The 26146-nt window shown below is 47.2% G+C and overlaps 1 protein-coding gene across 3 annotated transcripts in view; it reads right to left on the reverse strand.

Moving 5' to 3' along the window:
- The window catches only part of LOC111156936 (protein phosphatase 2 regulatory subunit Bbeta), a 432155-nt gene that overhangs the window by 13174 nt on the left and 392835 nt on the right, over nucleotides 1-26146 (reverse strand). For all 3 annotated transcript variants that reach the window (XM_022518093.1, XM_022518092.1, XM_022518090.1), the window contains one exon: nucleotides 3846-4015. In XM_022518093.1, coding sequence (XP_022373801.1) covers nucleotides 3846-4015 — 170 coding nt within the window. The remainder of the gene's footprint in view (nucleotides 1-3845; nucleotides 4016-26146) is intronic.

The following is a 26146-nucleotide window of genomic DNA, read 5'->3' on the forward strand; positions in this document are numbered from 1 at the left end:
CCACAAAGACCAACAGAAGCCCCAGCCTCCACAGATCCTCGCCGGAGATCCCAAGGATAAGCCGACCATGCCGCTCCGTAGGCACCCCTGAGGCCATCTACACATGGCCCCCTCCAGTTCCAAACACTCCACCATCAGTCTCCCTAGTGCCCCAGGCCCAGAGGATCCACTTTCTCCAGGACCAGTAGCCAGGCTGCACCTCAGACCGGGCCAAACATCCTCCAAATGCCGGTATGAGGGAAGAGAGAACCCGAGAGGCACGATAAAGACGGGATAGTCCAGCCCAGCCGTTCCATGCTGTATTATGAAGCCCACCTGTTCATTCTGGGAAAGGGTTCTCAGAGTGGCCCTGTTAGCAGGTTTATAAGGCAGAGAGGCCCCAACCACCGAAAGGGGGGAACCCAGACCCTCTTGGCCAGTGATCAATGTACCTACTGTGGAGGAAAGGGTCATTAAAAAAAAACTAAATGTCCCAACCAGGGAAAGGCCCCAAAGCCCAGCTGCTACAAGGAAAAACTCCAAAAAGGGGACCTTATAGGCCTTGCTGAAATAGACTCAGACTAAGGGGGACCAGGCTGTCTTTTTCTTAGCCCCCATGAGCCCATGGTCAAATAAGAGGCCAACCGGTGACTTTTATGGTTATACTGGGACCAAGCACTCTGTTGTCACCTCCCTCATGGCCCCTTTCAACAAGAGACTGCAACCATCCTTGGGGCTACCAGGATGCAGACAATACAACGGCCCTCTTGCCAGGTTCGTCAGTGTAAACTCGGGGGCCATAAGGTCCGACATGAATTTTATTAGTTACCTGATTGCCCGATCCCCCTCCTGGGCCGAGATATACTAAGCTTGGGGCTCAGGTAAACTTGGAGGTCACTGGGACAACAGTCTCCAATTAAACCGAGGGCAGAAGGAGACGGGGACTCTGGTGCCAGCAATCACCACACCAAGGAAAAAAATGGAGGCTATCTGGTGCCCAGGCCCAGCCAAATGGCCCACCTTCAGTATGGGCTAAGGACAGCCCACCTGGACTAGCCCAGAACTGGGCCCCTATCCTTGTTGAACGGATCCCGGGAGCCCAACCCCAGAGGCAAAGGCAACGCCCCCTCCAACAAAAAGTGAAGATTGGCATTCTAGAACATCTGGCCAGACTTAAAGAAGCAGGTATTCTAATTGAGTGCCAGTCGGCCTGGAACACCCCAGTCCCACCAGTTAAGAAGACAGGAGGGGGATATCGACCAGTCCAAGACCTGCGGGCCATCAACAAGGTAGCCATCTCCCTGCACCCAGTGGTCTTCCAAAGGAAGTAGCAATCCTGCACTGTAAGGGACACCAGAAAGGAGACGACCCCATAGCATGGGCAAATCATCTGGCAGATGAGGCTGCCAAGACCGCAGCCAGTAAGGACATGGATGGAGCCCCTTCCCTCACCATGGTCCTGACACCCCCAGAAGAAGTCCTTCTGCGCAGTTACACTAAAAAGAAAATGGAGGGCCATGGCTAATGGAGCCACCCTGACTAAAAAGGGATGGTGGGTGATGCCAGAAGGACGAGTCCTCATCCGAACAGCAATAGGAGGGCATCTAGTCTAAAAAGACCACCCACTCACCCACCTGGGAAAAACTGCCTTAGAGGCCCTCCTCCAGAAGCACGGCGGCATCGGCCAGCTGCCAACCCTGGGCCGAGCAACCAGTGAGCAATGCACAACCTATATAGAGCTATATATAATGCTTGGCTGGCACTGCGGCCCCCGCCAGGTATCCAGAGGAGGGGAGTAACCCCTCTCAAAGATCTAGAAATAGACTTCACAGCCATGCAGCTGAGCAGGGGGGTTCAGATGTCTCCTAGTGATATTCTCTAAATGGGTCAAGGTCTTCCCGACCAGGACTGAGCAAAGCCGGGAAGTAACCAAAGTCCTCTTGCGGGAGATCGTGCCCCAGTTCGGCCTGCCGTTAACAATCCATAGTACCAGTGAGCCCGTACTGTGCAGATCTTGACCATGTCTCTCAACATCTCCTGGAGGCTCCATGCCACCTACTGGCCCCAAAGCTCGGGGGAAGTAAAGTGAATGAATCGCACCCTCAAGGGAACTTCAGCAAAGTTTTGTCAGGAGACTAGCCTCCCAGGGCCGGATCTGCTGCCCCTGGCCCTCCATGCCCGCTGCACGCCTGGGACACTAGGTCATTCCCCTTTCAAATTACTATATGGACGGCCTCCCCTGTGCCTGGGGAGCCTTCCAGGAAACTTACATCAGATTGGGGATAAAAAAATAAAAAGACAATTTCAGGCCCTGGGGGCCACCCTAAGTAAATGACAAAGGTACACCATTGAGAGGGCTCCAATCTCCTTAGGGTCTCAGGTGCGCTCCTTCCAGGCAGGAGACTCAGTCTGGATCAAAGATTGAAAAAGGGACCCCCTCAAGTCACAGTGGACAGGGCCTCACTCTGTTGTTCTAACTTTCCGTACTGCCCTTAGAGTCTCTGGTGTCACCCCATGGGTCCACCACTCCAGAGTGAAAAAAGCCCATCTCTCGGACGAAGAGCCACACCAGTGGGAAGTCCTGCCAAACCCCGCAGAGGCACTCTGGCTTTGCCTCCACCAAGACCCCACCGATGGATGGACACCTGCTCACCATGACCCCTAGTTCTCACCAGCACAATATCCCTCATTCTAGGGGTCGGACTCTACACTGTTGCCCCTTCTGGACTTTCCCCAGAGACATGCCATTGTTGTGGTTTACGGAATGACCCAAGTGTTTTACTGCCCTTACTTGTCCACAGGTTTTATCTGCTGTTGGGCTAGCCACGATGGCGCCCTCTAAGGTTGTGGACCCCACTTTCATACGCCCTCTGCTGTCTCCTCTGAAGAACATTTCACTATGGTTTTCCTGACCTCAGTCAGTCCTGGTCTTCGGTTACCCTCACTGCCTTCAGCTAGCCCGACCCTGCGAGGGGCAGGGGGCAACTCTCGCATTACTGTAATCGGCAAATGGTTCCCTTGGTTCCCCCTCCTCATCGGCCTCCTCTTTATGCTCCTCACAGTAGCATTTAGTCCTTGTATTTTTAATGCCCTCACCAGGTTTACCACTGCACCAACTGCCAGGGTCAGACTCCAGATGCTCCTTACTCACTACTGCCCTGTAGATAATATAGATGATGCCCTCTAAACCAGCTGTTTAAAGGGGCATCAAAGTGGGGAATGATAAGGAAAATCTGTGTTCTGAGGCGGCTGACCAATCCAGCAGGGGAATCCCAGTCCCAGCCGGAGGGCCATTCCAGGATCCCCCCTAGCCCCACCGACTGCCGCCCCAAGAGTGGCACAGATACGGAAGTACAAATGTATAAATGACCCCCTTTGTTTGTGCTCGGGGCCCAGACCTTGAGCGATTACTCTCTTCTGGGCCCACTGGTGTGAAATAAACCTCCTCCAAGGTCTCCGAGTGCCGCTTGGTTGTTTAGGGTGGGATCCAGCCCGCGTTCTGTAACACCAGTACCATCTCTAGCATCACCACCTACTCAGTCCCCTGTTCATCCCTGAGCTGCTCCACCAGACCGTCGGCTCTAGGATAGCAGCACCATCGCTGTCTTGTGTAGCTTCTATGTACACTATGCAGCCCACATTAAACGCTCAGTAGATACGGGTTAAATTGAATTCAAGCTCCCTCCTTATGTACCCTTGTCTAATACCCTACGGCACTTACAGACTGCACCATTTTATTCAATATACATGACATGATGATGTATGGTCTCTTACTCTTTTACATTGTAAGCCTTTCAGCCAGAAGCTGATATGGAGGCCCGCAAAGGAAGTGCTTTGTGTACCTGTGGGTAGGTAGTGGTCCGTACCTGGTAAGTCTCAATGGGGCGGTTTTCCATGTTGAGATCCCAGACTTTAACGGTCAGATAGTCTCTGGTCATGATATACCTCCCACTGTGGCTGAACTTCACATCCGAAATCGAAGAGATAATTTCAGAGAAAAACGACCTGTTGCTTGGATCTTCGGGCTCCTCAAAAACTGCAGAACAGAAGCAAAAACAAGAGAAAATAAGTACATCCTCATCAACTAACTCTACCACGTCTGGGCCAGTCAGAAAGCCAGCAGTCTCACTGGAGTAGAATCTGCAGGATGTAAGTAAGTTACTGAGACAGAACCTGGAAGCAGAAAGAGTGGTCACTGGTTTCTGCATTTTCTTTCTCATGGAAGGACTCGCCCAGGACCTGTACCATTCAGAGGTCGGGCCCAGAGCCTTGCCAAACTCCAAGTTGACATATCTATTTCACAATTCCCCTGGTCTCTGTGTGTCACCGCTCCTATCAACATTGGAGTCATCTGAGATGCTTAAAAAATGTGTTTAAGATACATAAGATTTTTGAGATGTAAAATTATGTACCATAAAAATCTGCTCATTTGTAGTTTAGAGTTCATTGGTTTTTTTCAGTATAATCACATAATTGTATAAGCATCACCACAGACTACATTTCAAACGATTTCATCAACTGATTCCCCCCCCCCGCCCCCAGAATTCCATACCCATTTGCAGTTAGTCGTCATTCCTTACTCCTGCAGCACCAGGAAATGACTAGTCTGTTTTCTTGTTCTATGGAATTGCCTAATTTCCCATAAATGGAATTACAGGAGATGGAGTTTCCCTGTGACTGGCTGCTTTTCCTCGGTGCCCCGTTGCCATGGTTCACCCATGCTGTTGTAGGTATCAGCCCTTCACTCCTGTTTACGGCAGAATATGGGTACATATCCACTGTATGGATACACCACATGTAGTATATCGATTTAACACTTGATAAACACCTGGGTTTCTGCTTTGTGGCTACTATGAATATTCATGGACAGGCTTGTTTGTGGATATTTATTTTCATATCTCTAGGTCACAGTTTTCCATCATGGCCCTGGCTGAGCCTCCCCTGATTTCCACTTTAGAGGAATGAACGCAAGCCCCCTCAGCTGGACAGAAGATCCCATCGGAAGCGGCTGTCCTGTGTCTATCTACCTTGATTTTTTTTTTTTAAGATGTTATTTATTTATTTGACAGAGAGAGATCACAAGTAGACGGAGAGGCAGGCAGAGAGAGAGAGAGGGAAGCAGGCTTCCTGCCGAGCAGAGAGCCCGATGTGGGACTCGATCCCAGGACCCCGAGATCACGACCTGAGCCGAAGGCAGCGGCTTAACCCACTGAGCCACCCAGGCGCCCCTATCTACCTTGATTTTGAACTTCTCTGGTTCAAACTGAATGTACAGAATAAAGCTTAGGTATATCTTTTTTTTTTTTTTTAAGATTTTATTTATTTATTTGACAGACAGAGAACACAAGTAGGCAGAAAGGCAGGCAGAGAGAGAGGAGGAAGTAGGTTCCCCGCTGAGCAGAGAGCCCGATTTGGGGCTTGATCCCAGGACCCTGAGATCATGACCTGAGCTGAAGGCAGAGGCTTAACCCACTGAGCCACCCAGGTGCCCCAAAGCTTAGCTATATCTTGACCTTTCCCATTTCTATGCCCCATTGTTCTACCTTCTTGACTCAAACTCTGAGGGACTCACAGATCTCATCTCTCACTACTATCTTAGCCTTAAATGATCTTTTTGTGGAAGAGTCCCCCTGCCACCCCGCCAACTCAGTCTGGCCTGCTTTTTTAATAGGAGCTCAGGTACTCTCCCAATATTATTTAACAATCCTTGCATTTGCTTTTATCTCAACTGCTTTGTCATCTTCTTTCTGGTTTTTCTATGGACTGAAAGTCTTCCACACAAATGTTCAATAAACATGTGTTGCTTGATTAGAACCAAAGCTAGATCAGTGAATGAATTCTTTGCTGTCTGGGGGCTCAGCATAGCTGATGGGGAGTTAGGTGCATTTGTCCATACTTACTTTTAACCTGTAACAATAGTAATTGAGTATGGTTCCACTTAACAAGTGTTTGTATCACAATTTTTGGCTACATGGAACACCATTCTGCAAGGTAACACATCCTCCAGAGCTTTCTCTTTCTTGCTCAACACACTCAGAGTCCGTATCGAATTCCATGTAGAAAACCTAAGGCTCCAATAAGTTGCCTTTCAAACCTTGCCGAATTAAACTCTCAGCCAAACCAAAATATTTGTCACCTCACCATTTAAGAGAACCACAAAAACCCCTCATCAATCAGAACTGAACTTGAGAATTAAACCCACTGACACAGAAAAAACCTCTTGGACTTTAAGCACTCAGGAAGGCCCTTGGACTCTGAGAACATAATCGAGAACTAGATCTTCCCATTAGTTTCTCCTGCACAGAACCTCATGAGGGTTGGGGACTTTCAAACTCCAGGCAAGCCCCATGCAAACATCTCAACAGACAAGTGGGAGCCTGAGGCATGGTCCTCTCCACCTGATGCACCTGCCGTAAATGGGACGGGATCAGCACACTGGCCCCTGCAGTCCATCAATTTCTGCCTCTGTCACTTACCAGCTGTTCACATTTTATTTCCTACTCCAAGATTTCAGTTTTCCCAGCTGCAGGAGGGGGATGCATATTTCTTGGAACATATGATTGGCACACTGTAGGTTCTCAATAAATGTCAGGAGCTATTTTTATCCTCATTAGCATGTACTGGTTCTGTATCAGCCAATCATATTTTATTCCAGACTGAGACTTGGGGACTGAGGACTATAGAACTTGTGGGCTATTTCAGTGACATAAAGAAGGTGTACAAGGTTATACCTAGCAATATGTTCTCCGTATACATGGCTCATTGGGATGCTAGGGTAGCAACCTCGTAAAGCCCAAAAATGACAGCCCCAGAAGATGGAGGGGAAATGAAAGAAGACAATTCTCTCATCAGCCCACCACTAATTACTGTATATGACCCAAGAGGGTAGGTTCTAGACAATGGACCGGCCATCACAGCACTTTGCGGCTTATTCCCTGTCTATGCATATCCAAGTTTTAATATCCACTCCATGACTTCTTTTCATTCATTCATTCAGCAGCAACAATTCACAGTGTTGATAATGACTGTTTGCAGGAAGCTTCCTATGTTCCAGGCTCTGAGCTTTACATGTTTAATTCCATTTAGTCCTTACACTAATCTTCTCCCATAGGAATGATGCTCACAGATATGAAATACGAAGGCACAGAGAGGTTTTGTAACCCATCTGAGGACAGCACAGCTCAACTGGGGTAGAGCTGCATTTTGCACGCAAATTCACCTGACTTCAAAGCCCTTGTTCTTGACCATGATGCGGTTCTGCCCTGCCTCATGCCCAAGACCTTATTGGTGTAGCTCTGAACAGGTAACCAGGGTAGAGTCTACATAGAATCATGGAATCACAAAGCCAGAAGGCTCTTGCCCCCTGGTTATCACACTGGATATTTTTAAATTGTGTATTAATTAGATGACAGCGGGTAGAGGGGTGAATGGTGACTGCTCCCACGCTATCCTTTTCATATAGCCAAAGTCCTCAACAGAATCAACTCATTTCAAACACTGTAGAAATACAGTTTCTACAATAAGGGCTCATGAGCTCAAGTTTTACATCATCATCAGCAAGCATAGGTTGGGGACCTCAGGACTTTGTATGACTCAAGACCCTCATATCACAATAAGCCCAGACCCCCAGGCCATCTCTTACCCCTGGATTCTAATCTCTGTGGCCTGTCAGCAGCAAGACAACCTTCCTTCTCGATGCCCCTCTCTACCAATTTATATGCACTGGCTTTTAATGTATTTTGTGTCCCCTAAGATACAAGCTCTATGAGGGGAGGGGTTTTCATTTTGCCCTGCTGTAGTCCCTGAAACATAAGACATGCTCACTAAATATGTTAGCTGAATGAATACTGACAAGTTATTTTTAATTTCTACAGGAAGATAATACTTATTAACTCACTAGGTCCTGAAAGGAAAAAGCAATGCTCTATTCACCTCGACTTTGTTCCAATTCCTTGAAAAGTATGAATAAATAAATACCTTCCATAGGAAGTTATCTGTAATTCAAGGTTTTCAGTAATTCAGCCTGAACAATCATTTATCAGCTATTTGAGTATCTTTTACATGCATGCACACATACACACAGAGCACTTAGTACATCACCTAGGACATACAAAGTTTTTTGTTTTTTTTGTTTTTTTGTTTTTTTTGGTGGGGGGGATGGACACATGCCAGGCCCTATATACCAAGGACACCAGGAGAAAGATCAAGTCCTACTCTCATGGAACTCACAGGCTAGAGGAAAGGACAAATGTTAACTGACCACATTTAGTTACAGACACGAGTAAGTGAGATTTTTACGGCATTATCGGAGGGAAAGAAAGGTGCTGGGGACCCAGCTAGGGAATACAGATGGAACACCACTGTGTGTTCCATGTAATTTACTAAACATGTGGTACAAAAGGATTGAGTGCCTGGGCATTTCTCTTGGAGACCCTTGGCTTAGCATTAACAATCCTGCTGACCTACATGGTTTTCAACTAGCTTCTAGAACATAAAGCCATCAGGAGGAGAAAAGAAGAGACCTTTGACATAGCAAAGACAAGTTTTGTTTCCTTCATGAGGAAGGACTCTGGATGAGAATCCTAACAGCCCAGACTGAAGTAGTGGGGATGTGTCAGATTTGCCAACAGGGAGCTTGTGTCTCAGAGACCCCAATGACAACACTAACAGCAGTAATGGGATCTATGCTTTCTTGGTCCTCAAGCTTTGTACACATGATCCCACTTATGCTCACACTTATAAGGAAGGTACTCCCACTGCCCTTACTTAGAGATGAGACCGGCCAAGCGAGGCTGAGTAGCTTGCTCAGGATCATATGGTTAGTGAGAAGTAGACAGAGGCTTTCAAAGGACCCTCTGTCTGCCTCCTTGTCACACTGTCTCCACAATCAGCCCTTTTCTTGCTCCGTCAATATCATTTCCTTGTTCAAACAACTGAATCAAAGTGGGTTCCCTACTTTTCTAGATGTACCTATGAATGCCCACGTCTGTTTATCTACTCCTTCTTACCTTCCCATGTGCCCATATGGGAAACTGAAAAGACGATCAGCCTGGGAGTCATGGATGCTATGTTGGAATCCAGGCTGGACACAAATTAGCAGCCCCTAATAATAACCAGTACCTGTTGAACAATTACACTGTGTGCTTTGTATACATTAACTCACTCAATATTCATAGGTATTATTTCTGGTTTGGACAAATCAGTCTAGTCAGTCAACTCAGGCATGGGTTCTATTGCTCATAGGAGGCAGAGCAAGGATTTTAACTTGGTTTGTTGCCAGTTTATGTTTTTACCCTCTGATCTGCTTCTCATTTCAAAGGCTGGACCACCACTGGCTCTCTGGACCCATTTTCTTGTCTGTCATAAGAAGGAGGTAGGATTGTAGTGCCTCCCACCTCTCAGATCATAAGATTGGTGAATCTCAGAGGTCTTGTCTTTTAATTTTCTTCTACCAATGCCCCTGTACTCTAGGATAGTCTTCCCGAGGTGACTTCAGCAGAGCACTCAGGAATACATCAGGGATACTGGAATGTGAGGTCAAAAGAGCTTGGGGAACTCCTATTCAGTTTTGGGGGTTGACAATGCAATTAGCCTATTAGAGGTGCTGAGAAGTCCTGCACACAGAAAAAATTTATTCTTTAGGAATCCAGCCTTTTCAACTTATGCACTACCAAATTTTGGGATGGATCATTCTTTATTATTGGGGCACTATATGATCTTTAGCAACATCCCTGGCTTCTGCCCACTAAATCCCTAAGCCCCAGATGGGACAGTCCAAAATGGCTTCAGAAATTGTCAACTGTGTCCTGGGAGGGTATGACTTGCCCTTGGTTGAGAACCAACAGCTTTTGTCCTGCCTTCAGATGATCTTATCGGATCACACCATCTCCCTCCCCACTATTTCACTGTATTTTTTTTTTTTTTCACACATTACTTGAAGCCTATCATTTCTCTAGTACAGAGTTCCTCAGAATACCTGGGGTTACGATGCTATAGGCAAAAGCAACCAACACTTCTTTTAAGTCCTACAGGGTATATTAGGTGTCCCGCACAGAAAGAGTTTTGTGTTATAATCTGTGCGGCTAGGAACATGTCTGCATGTAACTAAGCATGTTCTCCTTCATGGAGTCTGGCAGAGCACTGTTCACCAGAGAGCACTCAGACCACAGGGTAACTGAAGATGGGATTGCAGTCCTGGGAAAGAGATGAAGTGATGAGACTGAGGAAGAGTTTAGAAAAAAACTGTTGAGGGAGGAGCAAGATGGTGGAGGAGTAGGAGATCTAAATTTCATCTTGTCCCAGGAGTTCAGCTAGATAGTTCTCAAACCATGCTGAACACCTACAAACTCAACCAGAGATCGAAAAGAAGAAGAGCAGCAATTCCATGAACAGAAAAGCTACCTCTTTCCAGAAGGTAGGACACGTGGAGAAGTGAATCTGACCTGATACATGGGAAGATAGATCATGGTGGGAGGGGCCGCCTCCCAGCAAGCAGTGGAGCTCAAAATTGGAACTGTTAGAAGTCTGTTCCACTGAGGGATGTTGCTGCAAATGATAAGCGGGGGTGGAGCCCTAGCGGGGACAGTGTGGTCTCAGGACCCTCGGGGTCACGGACAGACCAGGGGTGTCTGAGTGTGGCAGAGCTCCCAGGTATCAGAGTGGGGAAGCCAGCATTCATTTATATAAAAACAGTAGTTTCCAATGAAACTAGGAGCTGGTTCTTTGAAAGAATTAATAAGATTGATGACCCCTGGCCAGACTTATCAAAAAGAAAAGAGAAAGGATCCAAATTAACAAAATCATGAGGGAAAGAGGAGAGATCACAACCAACACTGAAGAAATAAAGACAATTATAAGAACATATTATGAGCAACTATACGCCAGCAAATTTGACAATCTGGAAGAAATGGATGCATTCCTAGAGATGTATAAGCTACCAAAACTGAACCAGGAAGAACTAGAAAACCTGAACAGATCCAGAGCCAGTAAGGAGATTGAAACAGTCATCAAAAATCTCGCAACAAACAAGAGCCCAGGGCCAGATGGCTTCCCAGGGGAATTCTACCAAACATTTAAAGAAAAATTAATACCTATTCTCCTGAAACTGTTCAAAAAAATAGAAATGGAAGGAAAATTTCCAAACTCATTTTATGAGGCCAACATTACCTTGATCCCAAAACTGAAGACCCCATCAAAAAAGAGAATTACAGACCAATATCCTTGATGAACACAGAAAATTCTCACCAAAATACTGGCCAATAGGATCCAGAGGATTATTTACCACGACCGAGTGGGATTTATTCCTGGGCTGCAAGGTTGGTTCAACATCCACAAATCAATCAATGTGATACAATACATTAGTAAAAGAAAGAACAAGTACCATATGATCCTTTCAATAGATGCTGAAAAAGCATTTGACGAAGTATAGCATTCTTTCTTGATCAAAACTCTTCAAAGTGTAGAGATGGAGGGTACATACCTCAATATCATCAAAGCCATCTATGAAAAACCCACCGTGAATATCATTCTCAATGGGGGAAAACTGAGAGCTTTTCCGCTAAGGTCAGGAACACAGCAGGGATGTCCATTATTACCACTGCTATTCAACATAGTACTAGAAGTCCTAGCCTCAGCATTTAGACAACAAAAAGAGATAAAAGTCATCTGAATTGGCAAAGAAGAAGTCAAACTCTCACTCTTTGCAGATGATGTAATACTTTATGTGGAAAATCCAAAAGACTCCACTCCAAAACTGCTAGAACTCATACAGGAATTCAGTAAAGTGTCAGGATATAAAATCAATGCACAGAAATCAGTTGCATTTCTATACACCAACAACAAGACAGAAGAAAGAGAAATTAAGGAGTCAATCCCATTCACAACAGCACCCAAAACTGTAAGATGCCTACGAATAAACCTAACCAAAGAGGCAAAGAAGCTGAAAACTATAAAGCACTAAATGAAAGAAATTGAGGAAGACACAAAGAAATGGAAAATGTTCCATGCTCATGGATTGGAAGAACAAATATTGTGAAAATGTCTATGCTACCCAAAGCAATCTACATGTTTAATGCAATCCCTATCAAAATACCATCAATTTTTTTCAAAGAAATGGAACAAGTAATCCTTAAATTTATATGGAACCAGAAAAGACTCTGAATAGCCAGAGGAATGTTGAAAAAACAAAGTCAAAGTTGGTGGCATCACAATTCCAGACTTCAAGCTCTGTTACAAAGCTATCATCATCAAGACAGTATGATACTGGCACAAAAGGACACATAGATCAATGGAACAGAATAGAGAGCCCAGAAATGACCCTCAACTCTATGGTCAACTAATCTTCAACAAAGCAGGAAAGAATGTCCAACGGAAGAAAGACAGTCTCTTCAACAAATGGTGTTGGGAAAATTGGGCAGCCACATGCAGAAGAATGGAACTGGACCATTTCCTTACACCAAAATGGATGAAAGACCTCAATGTGAGACAGGAATCCATCAAAATCCTTGAGGAGAACACAGGCAGCAACCTCTGACCTCAGCCGCAGCAACTTCTTCATAGAAACATTGCCAAAGGCAAGGGAAGCAAGGGCCAAAATGAACTATCGGGACTTCATCAAGATCAAAAGCTTTTGCACAGCAAAGGACACACAGTCAACAACACAACCGAAGGATTGGGAAAAGATATTTGCAAATGACATATCAGATAAAGGGTTAGTATCCAAAATCTATAAACAACTTATCAAACTCAACACCCAAAGAACAAAGACTCTAATCAAGAAATGGGCAGAAGACATGGAGAGACATTTCTGCAAAGAAGACACCCAAATGGCCAACAGACACATGAAAAAGTTGTCAATATCACTTGGCATTAGGGAAATACAAATCAAAGCCACAGTCAGATACCAGATCACACCAATCAGAATGGCCAAAAACAACCAGTCAGGACATGACAGGTGTTAGCGAGGATGCGGAAAAAGGGAAACCCTCCTACATTGTTGGTGGGAATGCAAGCTGGTGCAGCCACTCTGGGAAACAGTACGGAGGTTCTTCAAAAAGTTGAAAATAGAGCTACCCTACAGCCCAGCAATTGCACTACTGGGTATTAACCCTAAAGATACAAATGTAGTGATCCAAAGGGGCATGTGCACCCAAATGTTTATAGCAGCAATGTCCACAATAGCCAAACTATGGAAAGAACCTAGATGTCCATCAACAGATAAATGGATAAAGAAGATGTGGTACATATATACAATGGAATACTATGCAGCCATCAAAACCCCCGAAATCTTGCCATTTGCAACAATATGGATGGAACTAGAGGGTATTATGCTGAGCGAAATAAGTCAGTCAGAGAAAGACAATTATATGATCTCTCTGCTATGAGGAATTTGAGAGGGAGGACAGGGATTCATGCGCGGAAGGGAGGGAAAAATGAAACACGATGGGACCGGGAGGGAGACAAACCGTAAGAGACTCTTAATCTCAGGAAACAAACTGAGGGTTGCTGGAGGGGTAGGGGAGGGAGAAGGTGGCTGGGCGATGGCCGTTGGAGACGGTATGTGCTATGGTGAGTGCTGTGAATTGTGTAAGACTGATGATTCACAGACCCATACCCCTGAAGCAAGTAATACGTTATATGTTAATAGAAAAATAATAATTAAAAAAAAGAAGAAAACTGTTGATTTGGGAGAAACCAAAAGCTAAAACCTCCTGCATTACAACAGGGACAGAAGGTGACGGGAAGCATGCAGGGTGCCCGTGTAGGCTCTGGGGCCAGGAGAAGAGAGGCTGGAGGGAACCCAGAGTCTGTACAGGGTGTTCCTGTGTGTGGCTCCTTTCAGCTGTCCTGGAACTCCTGTCCACGGTGCCGTGGCTAAGAGGACAGGTGGTCCCAGGCTCAGCTGGCCCAGGCTGAACTCCAGCTCTGTTGCTTCTAAGTTATGAAGCCTTGGACAAGTGGCGTGCCTCCTTCCTAGCTTCGTTTTCCGTAGCTGCCAAATGGAGCTAAGAGGAGTACCCACCTTGGAGAGGAGATGAGATAGATCTTTTGGGTTGAGCATGTGGCCTCGTGCCTGGACCCACAATAATAGGGAAGAAGGTGCTGCTTCAGGCAAGCATGGTGTGAGAGGAGCCCAAAAGCCTCCCGTGTTCTCCCACTGGGGTCAGACTGGAAGAGCTACTAGTTGTGAAATGGATTTCTCTGTCTTCGAACTGCACTGGCACACAGACATGCAACAGCTTGTCCTGGACTATCCCTTGGAACACATCTTCCCCGGGACAAGTGGTGGTGGCTGGCTGGCACGCGAAGTCACTGCCGCCCTGGCTTGGGTGACTCAGGCAGAGGAGGGGGAACATAAAGGAAAGAAGGCAGGCAGATGTGAAGGTGGGTTCATGATGACAGAGGCACAGACTCAGAATCACACATGGGGTTTTAAAGTGCTCACTTGCGCTGACGCATCTTTTGCAGAGAAGGACAGCTGGCACGCTCTTCTGTGTGGAGACGTGGCTGACTAACTCCCTGTGGTGGGGACACAACTAGAGAGGGGGGCGGATGGCGATTTTCCTTCAGAGAGATGCAGGCAACAGTCTTGCCCCTGGAGAGAAAAGGCCCGACAACCGAGATGCAGCCAGTCACCTGTCCTATCCAGAAGCCACATCCAGTCATTCTGCCCAATGAGCGAAATGGCCAGTGATTTTCCCAGGGAGGGTAAGAACTCCCATGGACTGATCATGCTGGCCTTCCTCCAGCTGAGGACAGTGAGAGAAGTTTCAGAATGAATTAATAATGAATATACTACCACGGGTCTCAAGACACCATCCCCAGATACAGGCTGCAGAATGGCAGAGGTCTGAGGTCACACTGAGACTGAGATCAGATTAAGACTCAGGATTCTGTGTTGAGAAGGAGTGATACCCAGTGACTCAGCCTTAGTGATTTGCTCTTCATACAGCCCTTCATTAATTCTACAAATAAGTGTTCAGCAGTGAGCACCGCGGGAACCCAACGCACAGCATCACGGAGAGCAAGCGATACATCTAGAAGGGATTATGCAGGTCCCTGATTTTCTATAACTTTGCAGAATAGGTCAGCATATAGGATATACTTCACCAACAGATCTTCTAATAAATAATCATTCAAAGGGGCGCCTGGGTGGCTCAGAGGGTTAAAGCCTCTGTCTTTGGCTTGGGTCATGATCCCAGGGTCCTGGGATCGAGCCCCGCATCGGGCTCTCTGCTCAGCGGGGAGCCTGCTTCCTCCTCTCTCTCTGCCTGTCTCTCTGCCTACTTGTGATCTCTAATTGTCAAATAAATAAATAAATAAATAAATAAATAAAATATTAAGAAAAATCATTCAAAGTTAAGAAATAGTGAGTCAACCCCCCCCCTTTTTTAGACAAAAGAAATGGACTACAACTCAGAGGGAGGAGACATGATGGGACAGGCAGGTGGGGTCTGATCTGGCTGACGGGATCGGGGAAGGCTTGGTTACAGGCCTGTGAAATGGATTTCTGGAAGCTTGAGGGATCAATAAGCACTAGACAGATCAGAGGTCAGCAAACCTTCCATGTAAAGAGCCACATAGCAAGAATTTTAGGCTTTAAGGGCCATTCGGTCTCTGTCACAGCTATCATAGTGTGAAAGCAGCACAGACGATCTATAAACAGATGGCCATATATTCTTATCAAGTGCTCCTCGTGGACACCAAATTTCAGTTTCATGTAATTTTTACAGGTCATGAGACAGTATGGTTCCTCTTCGTTCAACCATTTCAAAGTGCCAAACCCTCATTCTTCACTAGAGTTGTGCAAAAACAGCTGGTGGGCCAGATTTGGCCTGGAGACCCTAGATTGCTGACCCCTGATGTCGATGGTCGGGGGGATGGTCGGGGTGCCTATGCTAGACAGGGCAGTCAGCAGGAATCAGCCCATTCTGTGGGGACAGTGGAATCGGAAGATAGCTGTTGGCGCAGAGACATCCCGTGGAAAGCATGGAGGATGAGACTGTGGCTTAGTGACTGCAAACGTGCTTTCCTCCGGTGCATGTGCAAGGTGGGTACCGGCAGAAACACTTGGGCTAGAATCTGTGGCCCGCCACTTACAGGCCGGATTATTTTTTTCAAGTTTCCATAGCTTTCTGAGATTCAGATTCCTTATCTTTAAAATGCAGATATCATTTTAAGAAGCAGAGGTAGAAAAGCAGATAGGATGCCTACTGAAATGGCTGGCCACGGTCAGCATCAACAAACACCAGCGTCACACAGTCTTCAACCCACATGCGCTCAAGGCACGTGGACAGGCATGGGGTTCACGAAAGTGAGCAAGAGAGGTGAGGACCCTGTGTGCTTTGGTTCTGTCTTCAACAAAGAGGGGACCCATGGTTGAAATCTTTTTTATTTTTTTTTAAGATTTTATTTATTTTGTTGGCAGAGAGATAGCGAGACAGGGAATATAAGCAGGAAGAGTGGGAGAGGGAGAAGCAGGCTTTCCACCAAGCAGGGAACCTGATGCGGGGCTCGATTCCAGGACTCTGGGATCATAACCTGAGCCAAAGGCAGATGCTTAACCAACTGAGCAATCCAGGCGCCCCCCCACTTTCTTTTTTAAAGAAAGAAAAGTTGCTTGTTTCTTCTGTGGTTGGTAGAAAAGTCTCCCCAAGCCAAAGATGTCCACGCCTTCATTCCTGGAACCTGTGATTATCTTAGAGGACCAAAGGGAATTAAGGTTGTGAACTACCTGACCTTGAAATGGGGAGATTATGCTAGGTTATCCAGATGTGCCTTAAGGAGCGGCAAGGGGCCCTTTAAGGGAAGGAAGAGGCAGAGTGACCCAGTGGAATAAAGTTTCCACGGCCACCTCTGGCTTTGAAGCTGGAGTAAAGGGGCTGGGAGCCAAGGAATGTGGGCTGCTTCCTGAATCTGAAAGCGGCAACGAAACGGCTTCTCCCACAGAGCCTCCAGAAAAGAACAGAACCCTGCAGGCGCCTTGATTTTAGCCCAGTGTCACACATCCTGGATTTCTGACCTTCCGAACTGTAAGATAATTTTGTATCGTTTGAGATCATGACAGTTACTATGTTTGTGGTAATTTGTTACAGCAGCAAGAGGAAATTAATAGCCCTCTTTCCCCGTATTACCATCAAAGGAAGGGGACAGAGTGTGTGTGCTCTCTTGCCCAACCAGACTCTCGGAATCTGCTCTGATGTCCCTGGGCCTTGAGGCAGCTCTGTCTCCCCATGGGTCCCTCTTAGCAGTGCTGTTTCCCGAGCTGGCCCAGAAAGTAAGCCAGCATGAGCTGTGACCGGTCTGCTGCTTTTACGGGAGCTGGTGAACCAGCACGGCCGGGCACCCTCTCCTCCCCGCATTCCTTCCCCCACCCTGTCGCTGCACCCAGAGGCTGACACGGTCCAGAGGAACCAAGACAGAGCAGCTGCAAAGAGAGCAAGCCAGGGGGCCCAGACCCCAGGAGGGTGGAGCAGAACATGAGACTACCTGTGATCCCGATGAGTGCTGGACATTCTTCCCAAAGCAATGCCATTCCCTGCAAAGATGCCTAGCCTGCCTCCTCTCCCTGACTCCCTACAGCCAACAGCCGACAGTGCCGCCTCATCAGCCCACCATCCAGGGCCCTCCAGATCAGGCTGGAGATCAGGCCCCCTTCTGATACTGCCCTGTGACTTTCCCAGCCCACTCATCATTTGCATGGGGGTCAGAGAGCTTCCACCTGCAGTGGCCAGGGGCATGGTGAGACAGACGAGGCAGGCATGGACTTACAACAGAGAGTGGCGGGGACTGTGGCAAACTACTGTGTCCACAACTGATATGGGGGGGGCAGTTTCCACATAGCTCCAGCGGATCGCTGCCATGCAGGAATGTGGGTCCAGCAGAGCCAGCCTGTCTCATTTGTAAAATCCAAGTCTTTCTGAGAAATCCAGATGTTTCATTGTTAGCAACCAATTAAAACATTCTAGCGTATGGGCAAATGCAATTCATGCGTCAGCCACACGGGCTGTTGTCTGCGACGTGTGGTTCACGTGCTATAATACTGAGGACCTGCGTTTACGGGGCATGTGCTCTCTGAGTGAGAATGGCATCCCAGAGCCTCATCGGCTCTGGGGTTAGACACTGATCATGAAGGAGCCTCAGTTGGACTCTGTGCTCTACAGAGAGGGGAAGTGGGAACCTGTGTTCTGTGGAGGGCGTACTTGGTGATCTAAAGGCTGAATTTGGGCCAACATCCCCAGATAAGTGTATTAATTGGGGCCTGTCTGTCCTTCCTTTGGGAGGAATAATCACTTATTAGCCAAGTGGGGCTGCTGCCTTTCTGAGAACTGTCATTCTGGAAGGATGTTGATTGGAGATTTCAGAGCACATGGTCTCCAGCCTACAGTGGGGGGAGGGAGGCAGCACCCCTCCATAGGACACGATGCCTTGGCAGTGGGAGCCTCATGAAGAAATCCTTTAACAGTGAGGCGTGGCTTCACTAATGCTCTGATTTGGTCTTTCCCTCCGGTACACCCTCTCTCTGTAAGGTGGGTGAATAGCAAAGGGTGGGTCCTCATGCCTCCCGCTGTGTGCGTTCCTATAGCGACTGGGCTGCTGGAACATGACAACAGTGTCCTCAGGTCTCTGGGCTCACTCCGTACATGACAGGCTAGAGCCTTTTCGTCTCCCTGATTTCTGTCTCTGTCTCTCTCTCTCTCAAAATTTGTTCCCAGAAGGAAGCTTTGTGCAGCTGTTCCAAGAGAAGCTTGAGTTCCCTGGGGAGCCTCGGCCCAAGTGGAAGGGACTGTGAGTGTGTGGTCTTTATTAGGGGTGATTGCTGGGAAGCCGGTTGTCATGGCATCACAGAGACCAGACCTGCACTCCCAAGATGTCACCATTTCCCAGGCCAGATACATAATCACTGCAATGAGAGGCAGAAACACGGAAAGGAGAGAGGGGCGGCTCCCTGCTGATGGTAATCTCCTTGCAGAGTGAAATCAGGGGTTCAAGGCTGAGTTGGGGGGGGTCCATCTGGACATGGGCCAGGTGTGGGGAGGAGAGGGACCTGGTGTCAGCTGGTTATCGCTTCATTGTGTTCTCAGGGCTCTGCGGCAATGCCTATGTTCCTGGCACTGCTTTCTACAGGAAAACATTGTTCCTAGCCCAGACAGTCAGACTCATGTCTTGAATGCTCCTGGAGCTCCCGTGCATGGTATGGTATTAGCTACCATGTTGGAGTGGACGGAGAAATAGCCTCGCACCTGCCAGGCACCGTGCTAAGCACTTTATGCATGTGATACTCTCCACATTTCTGTTTTACAGATGAAGAAATGAGGCTCCAAGAGTCACCTGCTCCTAGGACAGGCCAGGAGGGGGCAGAGCGGGAATGTGAACCTAGATGCAGCTCTCGGGGTCACTACTGTGCCCCATTCTACATTGCTTTTCCTCTAGTCCCAAGACCAGGAAGGGTGAGCCCTTCACCTAGGAAATGGCAGGCGCCAGAAGGCAGGGTTCCAGTACAAGCAATGAGTGGCTGAAATATTAAACATCTGATCTGGGCATCATTAGCTCTGTGCTCTCACCCATCACGGGATTAACCAGGACGGAGCTCTCTCTTTATAGTAACACAGAGCTGCAGGGGCAAAGTGGAGGACAGTCACCAGACTGACTGAGCCCCTTATTATCAGCTGGCTATGCCCTCTCTTGTTCCTCACTGGCTCCACATACTCCATCCCCACATGGGGTCCCCTTCCCCTCTAAAGAGCCTCCAGGACCTCGGAGAGAGAATGCATTTGGCCATCCCTGCAGAAAATAAAGGCTGTGTCCCTCAGCAAGCACTCTGGCTTAATGGCTTGCTCAGGGGGAGGACAGGAGGGACAGTCTGCATCCCGTTCTCATAGGGAATCTGGCTGAAGAGGACGCTCACACACTTCCCTGCAGCGCGCTCCGGGCGCCTGCTCAGTCGGGGCTCAGGAAACACGGGAGCCGCGGTCTGTTGATGTCTGGAAAGCCAGACTCCACCAGAGGAATGCCTGAGCCCTCCTCTGCTCTCCCAGGACCTGGCTTACCCAGGCGCCAGCCCTCTGGCCTGGTGAGGCCATGACGGGCAGTATCTCTGGGCATTCTTTCTCAACAGCTTCAGCCATGGGCTTTAGACCTGGGTCTGAATCTGGCTTCTGCCTATGACTAGATCTTTGACTTTGCCAAAGTTACTTGCTTTCTTGAGCCCTCATTTTCTCATCTCTAACTCTGAGTTCATGGATTGTTGGGGAAAGAATAAAATATTAATAAATACTGAGTGCTTTCCGTGGGCCAGGCTTTATCTCACTGAATCCTCCTAACAATCTAATAACGCAGGCTCCAGTCTTGTCCCCATTGTGTAGAGGGAGACGCTGAGGCTTACAGAGCTTATGTGCAAGAAGTTAGGCCCACACTGGGTTTGTCTGACCCTAGAACCAGCGCTATTGACCACGGGAGTGTGCATCCTCTTTCTATCCTCATTAAAACCTGGTTTCCAAACCACAAGTCTCACTGACACCTATAACTGGCCTTTAGGATTTACCTTCATAAACCTCAACAGAGCTGGGAGCTCCATACCAGAAAGCTATCAGGTGGCCGCTCTGTTCCACTGCTTCCTCTTGCACTCCCTCTCCCTTCTTCTCCCTCCCACTGCCCCCCACCGATCTCTTTCTGGACGCCGGATTCAGGACCAGTCCCTTCCCGTCCTGAACTTCGAGAGCGGAGCTCTCACGTTCTCATCAGGACACAAAAGTCAGAACATCATAAAACATTACGATATGACCCTTAAAGGAGGTTATTATCTAGACCTCAGTATTAAATAATATATGATTTTGTACTCTAGGCATGTATACGGGCCACAAATATTTCTAGGAGGAAAGCTTACAACTGAGAAAATTCTGAGGGTCAGCTCATTTGCTTTTCCTAGGCACCGGGACAAGATAACACCCTACATCTTCATTTTCATCCTTGGCTTCAGAACCACAGCCCTAGTGTATTGTCCGATGCATGCTACATTTGATCTGATGTTTGTTCTTTTATGAACAAGTCTCCGATCATTCATCCGTGAGTTAGCATGTGGGATATGTTGGGTGCTGTTCAGGGGTGCTGGAATGCTTCTGCTCCTTCCTGACCTCCCTGGGTATGAGCAACCGTGTGCTGTATTAACACACATCTGTATTTCTGTGGCTCTACACTGACACAAACACAGAAGAATCCCAGCAAACAGGGACTGAAAAATGCCGTGATTTGGGACTTTGAGGAATACCCAGGATACACGGAGGATATCTGGCATCGCAGTTTGTTTTAACCATGTAACATGATAGTCAGCATAAATACTATGTAGTCAGCGGTTTCACTCTCAGACACTGGGAATCTGAAGTTCACATTCAAATTAAAACAAAGTTTATGTTAGAAACATCCATAGCTGGGGCGCCTGGGTGGCTCAGTGGGTTAAAGCCTCTGCCTTCGGCTCTGGTCATGATCCCAGGGTCCTGGGATTGAGCCCCACATTGGGCTCTCTGCTCAGCAGGGAGCCTGCTTCCCCCTCTCTCTCTGCCTGCCTCTCTGCCTACTTGTGATCTCTGTCAGATAAGTAAATAAAATCTTAAAAAATAAAAAAGAATCATCCATAGTTTCATATCCTCCTGTGTGATGGAGGTAAGTCCACCAAACCAGGGGCTGCTTTTTCCACGGCTGCTTATCCCTCTGTGTTGAACACGACACCTGACTCATATTTATTGACCAGTTGGTTCCTTGTTTTGTTTGAAATCACCATCTTTTTCTCCCAAGCTGGGTGATCCTGTCTTCCCTTATGTCAACTCTTCAATGACAATTTCATGACATTTTGGGGATTTTGAAATTTTGAAACCAAAATTTCAGGATGAACGAGTCGACCCCAGGATTGAAGATGACCACCCAGAAGATAAATCCTATTCAAACCTTTATGTTCAGGTTAAAGACGTGAGAGAAGATAGAAGCAAGTATCCTGATAAGCTTGGTGGGGGTGAGCTTTCCTCTGCCCTCTGCTGCCTCTGGGCTGTGCTTGAGGACAACGGGAGGCTGGCAGGTGCTCTGCGTAATTCAGCAGATAAAGGGACCTGTGCTGATGGGGCTGTGAGCTGCGTGAGTGGACAGCAGATCTCACAACTCAGTTATGGATGCCACCTACTGAGCTGTCAAAATGGAATTATGTGAACAACACAGGGGGCTCGAATTAGCTGATACACTTAAACATGGGTCAATTACACACGTGAGAGATTCCCCATTCCCTTCTCTATCCTCCAGTGCTGGGCAAGTACGGAAGGTGGCCATATTCATTAGAGGAAGAAATAAACCCACGATAAACCCACGATCTTTCATCGGTGTATTAGATTTAATGTTTCTGGGTATTCATTTCCTCAAGCTGCAAAAAGAAGGAACTACTCTGAACTCACAGGGTTTTGTGAAGATCAGTATGATAAAAAATGGAAGGGGCTCTGTAAATGGTAAAATGCTAAACCATAAAAGGTATTGATATAATTATTTATGCCTTTTTTTTATGTGAATCTTATGTCCACAGAATTTGTGAGCTTCCTTCCCAAACAGTCTTTCCACTAGTCTACGCCAGTTCATTCACTGCCCTCCATCTGGGCATATGCTTAGACCAAAATCATCCTGGATTCTTCCCTTTACCTCACCTTCCGTGTCTAGGTTTCAAACAAGTCTGGTGCATTTTCCACTCAAAGCACAGCCCACACGAGGCCAGTTTAGATCTAAGCCGCTGTTCTCTCTAGCCTGGACCATTTGATGCCTTTCTAACTCTTTTCCCAGCATCCACTTTTCTTTCTCACATTTCATTCTTTCCATATTTGAGCATATATTTACAAGTCTATGCCTGGTGCTTTTTTTTTTTTTTAAGATTTTATCTACTTATTTGACAGAGAGAGAGTGAGTGAGTAAGCATGAGGGAGAGGCAGAAGGAGAAGCAGACTCCTTACTAAGCAGGGAGCCCGAAGTGGGGCTCGATTCCAGGACCCTGAGATCATGACCTGAGCTGAAGGCAGATGCCTAACCGACTGAGCCACCCAGGCGCCCCAAGTATGCATGGTAATCCTTTGCACAAGTCTTCCTAGGTTTCCTCTTTCCATGTAAAATAAAAGCCAAATGCCTTACCTTGCCAACAGGGCTACCAAGTTGCCCGACTCCTAAGCCCTTAGCATGGCATACCCTGGGGATGAGGCCTGCAGGTTATGTGGGGTGACCCCTGAACCCTAGTGATCCCCTAGTGACCTCTCATCAGTTGCCAGCAGAGTCCTCTGTGACCTGAGCTACCAGCCTGCTCCCCCCACTTCCCTTCTTGCTGCTCCCCTCACCACACTACAGACAGACAAACCGGCCTTCCTTTGCCCCTCACCCTGGCAAGCACAGTCCAGAATCACAGCCTCTGCATTTGCTGCCACTGCTTCTCCAGGAACACTTTTTACAAGATCTCACCTTAGCTCATTGGCCTGTGTGTATGTTCTCCGTCTATCCATCCACTGGGACAGGGTGCCATGGGGGCAGGAGGTATTCTCCTGGTGCCTAGACACAGAGCCTGGCACACAGTAGCCACAATCAATGTTTGTCAAATAAATGACTAGCTGGTTGATTACCATCATTTCAGAGACTCCTCTGCTCTTTATTTTGCCTACCTACAAATGCCAGTGCATTCCCAAAGCTCGAAATGGGGGAACACAGATGAGGTCAGCCACCTTCTCATTTATATAAAATGTGAGCCTTTTTATTTATAGAAAAAGAAACCCCATGTGCAAATTTATCATTCTGCATGACTAGAGCTGTTCGATGGGCATTTGCTTAACACCTTCACTAGGCTAAGTGCAACAGGGACAAATAAAGAGCTTCAACCATTTAGTGGGGCAGATGGCAATGGAAACAGAATTTCGACCGATAGTATCAGGTGGTCAGATGGAGGGCCTGGAGTCCTACTTGGTGAAACGTGAAGATGATGGAAGGCAGGGTTGACTCCTGAAGGACGTCCGTGTCCTAATCCCCAGAATTCACGAATATTTTACTTTTCATTACAAGGGGGAATTAAGATTGTAAATGAAATTAAGGTTGCTCATCAGCTGACCTTAAACTAAGATTAGTCTGGATTACCTGGGCAGGTGCGGTACACTCGTAGAAGACCTTACAAGTGAAGAGGAAGGCAGAAGAGACAAGTCAGAGATGTGTTATGCTAAAGGACTTGTCCCACTGTCATGGGCTTTCAGATAAAGGGACCAGAAGCCAAGGAATGGGCGTAGCCTCTTAGAAGTTCAAAAAACAAAGACACGGACTCTCCGTTAGAGACTCCAGAAGAACACAGCCCTGCCAACACCTTGGTTTTAGCCCATGGGACCCATGTCCGACTTTTGACCTACAGAATAATTAGGTGATACATTCACGTTGTTTTTAGTCATGAAACTTGTGATAATTTGTTATAGCACCCAGAGGAAACTGATAGAAGAAGAGGTGAACTTTCTGATGTCACCTGTGGTAGGAATAGATAGGCTACTCTAAGACCTCTCCTGCCCAGGCCAATGGCTCTTTTGGGGGAACATTTCTTCCAGGTATCCCTTAACTAAGGTTCTCTTGAATCTCAAAGTCAGGATGCTTACCCAGTGCCTGTGACTGCTTTGCCAGTGAAAGCTTGTCATAGATGAGGAGGACAGGCAAGTTGGCATTGAGATGTCCCATGCCCAAAGCAGCCAGGTCCACTTACAACGTCATGGCCAGCCTTTCCCATCCCTTGTCTCTGGGGCTGCAGCCACATGCCTGAGCCAGTTGTGGCTATGCTGCCTTCTCACCTAAGGCCTCTAGTGAGGGAGAGAGCAGGGCCTGGGAAGGTGTCAACTGCTAATGAATGACACTTGCCTCCAAAATTAATAAGCCTTCTAGTTCTTAGGAAAATGCACTCAACTAGAGTCAGTCTCCAGGATGACTAATTGACAGAACTGGCTAAATTAATCAAAAATGGAAATGAGGTTGGGGAAAGGGGGAAGGGATTCTATTTTTACTCTGTGGCTTAGATCTTGGCTGCTCTGTTGTTAATGGCTGCTAAGCTTGAATGGGGTAGACACTGGGTTGGGGTGAGGGGAGGGTTGGTTTTAGTGAATTCTACTCCTTATAGCAAGTCTCTGGCTTTTCTCCAGGAGGGGGTGGTGTCTGTGTGTTTGTAATCCCGTCATCAGGCAAAAGCATTTTAATAAAGGGCCTTGTTTTTTTCACCTCACCGCCCCTAAAATAAACACTGTTAATTATGTCCCTGATCAAAGTGAACCCCTTTCGGAAGCTGTGTCAAACCTCAGAGGTTTTAAGATTCATTGCGGCTGCATTGTCACTGATGTCTTCGGGCACATTCCATCAGAGACCGGGGGAATGAACCATAGCTTTATTAAGGGATCTAGTGGTCTAGAGAAGTGGGACTTGGCAATTGTTTGTAGATGAGGGTGAAGAACGAGACAGTGGATTTCATGTTCTCTGCAAGGGCAGAGTTAGTCCTGCAGTTGGAAATTACCGGGCTGGGGGATCCAGCTGATGGGGATTATATGAAATGGAGCCCTGTGAAATAATCCTTCTGGATGTTAGCAAAAGGTCACACTCCTTCGCTACCTGCCAAAGAGCCAGGAAAAGAATCCATTCTTCTCTTGGAAGAAGACAGACCTGGGTTCAAATGTTAGTTTCTTCATTGTGATTTGGGGCGTGTGTCCTCACCTCTCTGTGCCTCATCTGGAAATAGCAGTTACCAGAATGAGTCTTCATGGGTTGTCATGAGGCTTAAATGAAATACAGGAGAGTCATACCCCCTCTACTATACACACTTCCAGAGGAAAATGGAATTTCAGATCTGGATTTTTAGGTTGGGTATCAAACTATATCCCATCCACAACAGGATGGAATAGAAGAACAAGGCTGTTCTTCTAATGACTACACTGTTCACTAGAACAACTCAGAGTTGATGGCCTCGAGAGCTCCTATTTTTCCCCTATGACATGAAAAAGTCAGATCACCTTCACACCAGCCCCCTGACCACAGATGGAGGTGCCTTGCAGGGTTGGTGCTGACTGTCCCTAGCCAGGAATCCTGCCTTAGTTTCCTCTGGATGAGGGAGTTTCAGGGGTCCCATCTTGACTCTATGCAGCAGACTCAT

The sequence above is a fragment of the Enhydra lutris genome, unplaced genomic scaffold (genome assembly GCF_002288905.1).
Source record: "Enhydra lutris kenyoni isolate GAN:26980312 unplaced genomic scaffold, ASM228890v2 scaffoldscaffold50, whole genome shotgun sequence".
Taxonomy (NCBI): domain Eukaryota; kingdom Metazoa; phylum Chordata; class Mammalia; order Carnivora; family Mustelidae; genus Enhydra; species Enhydra lutris.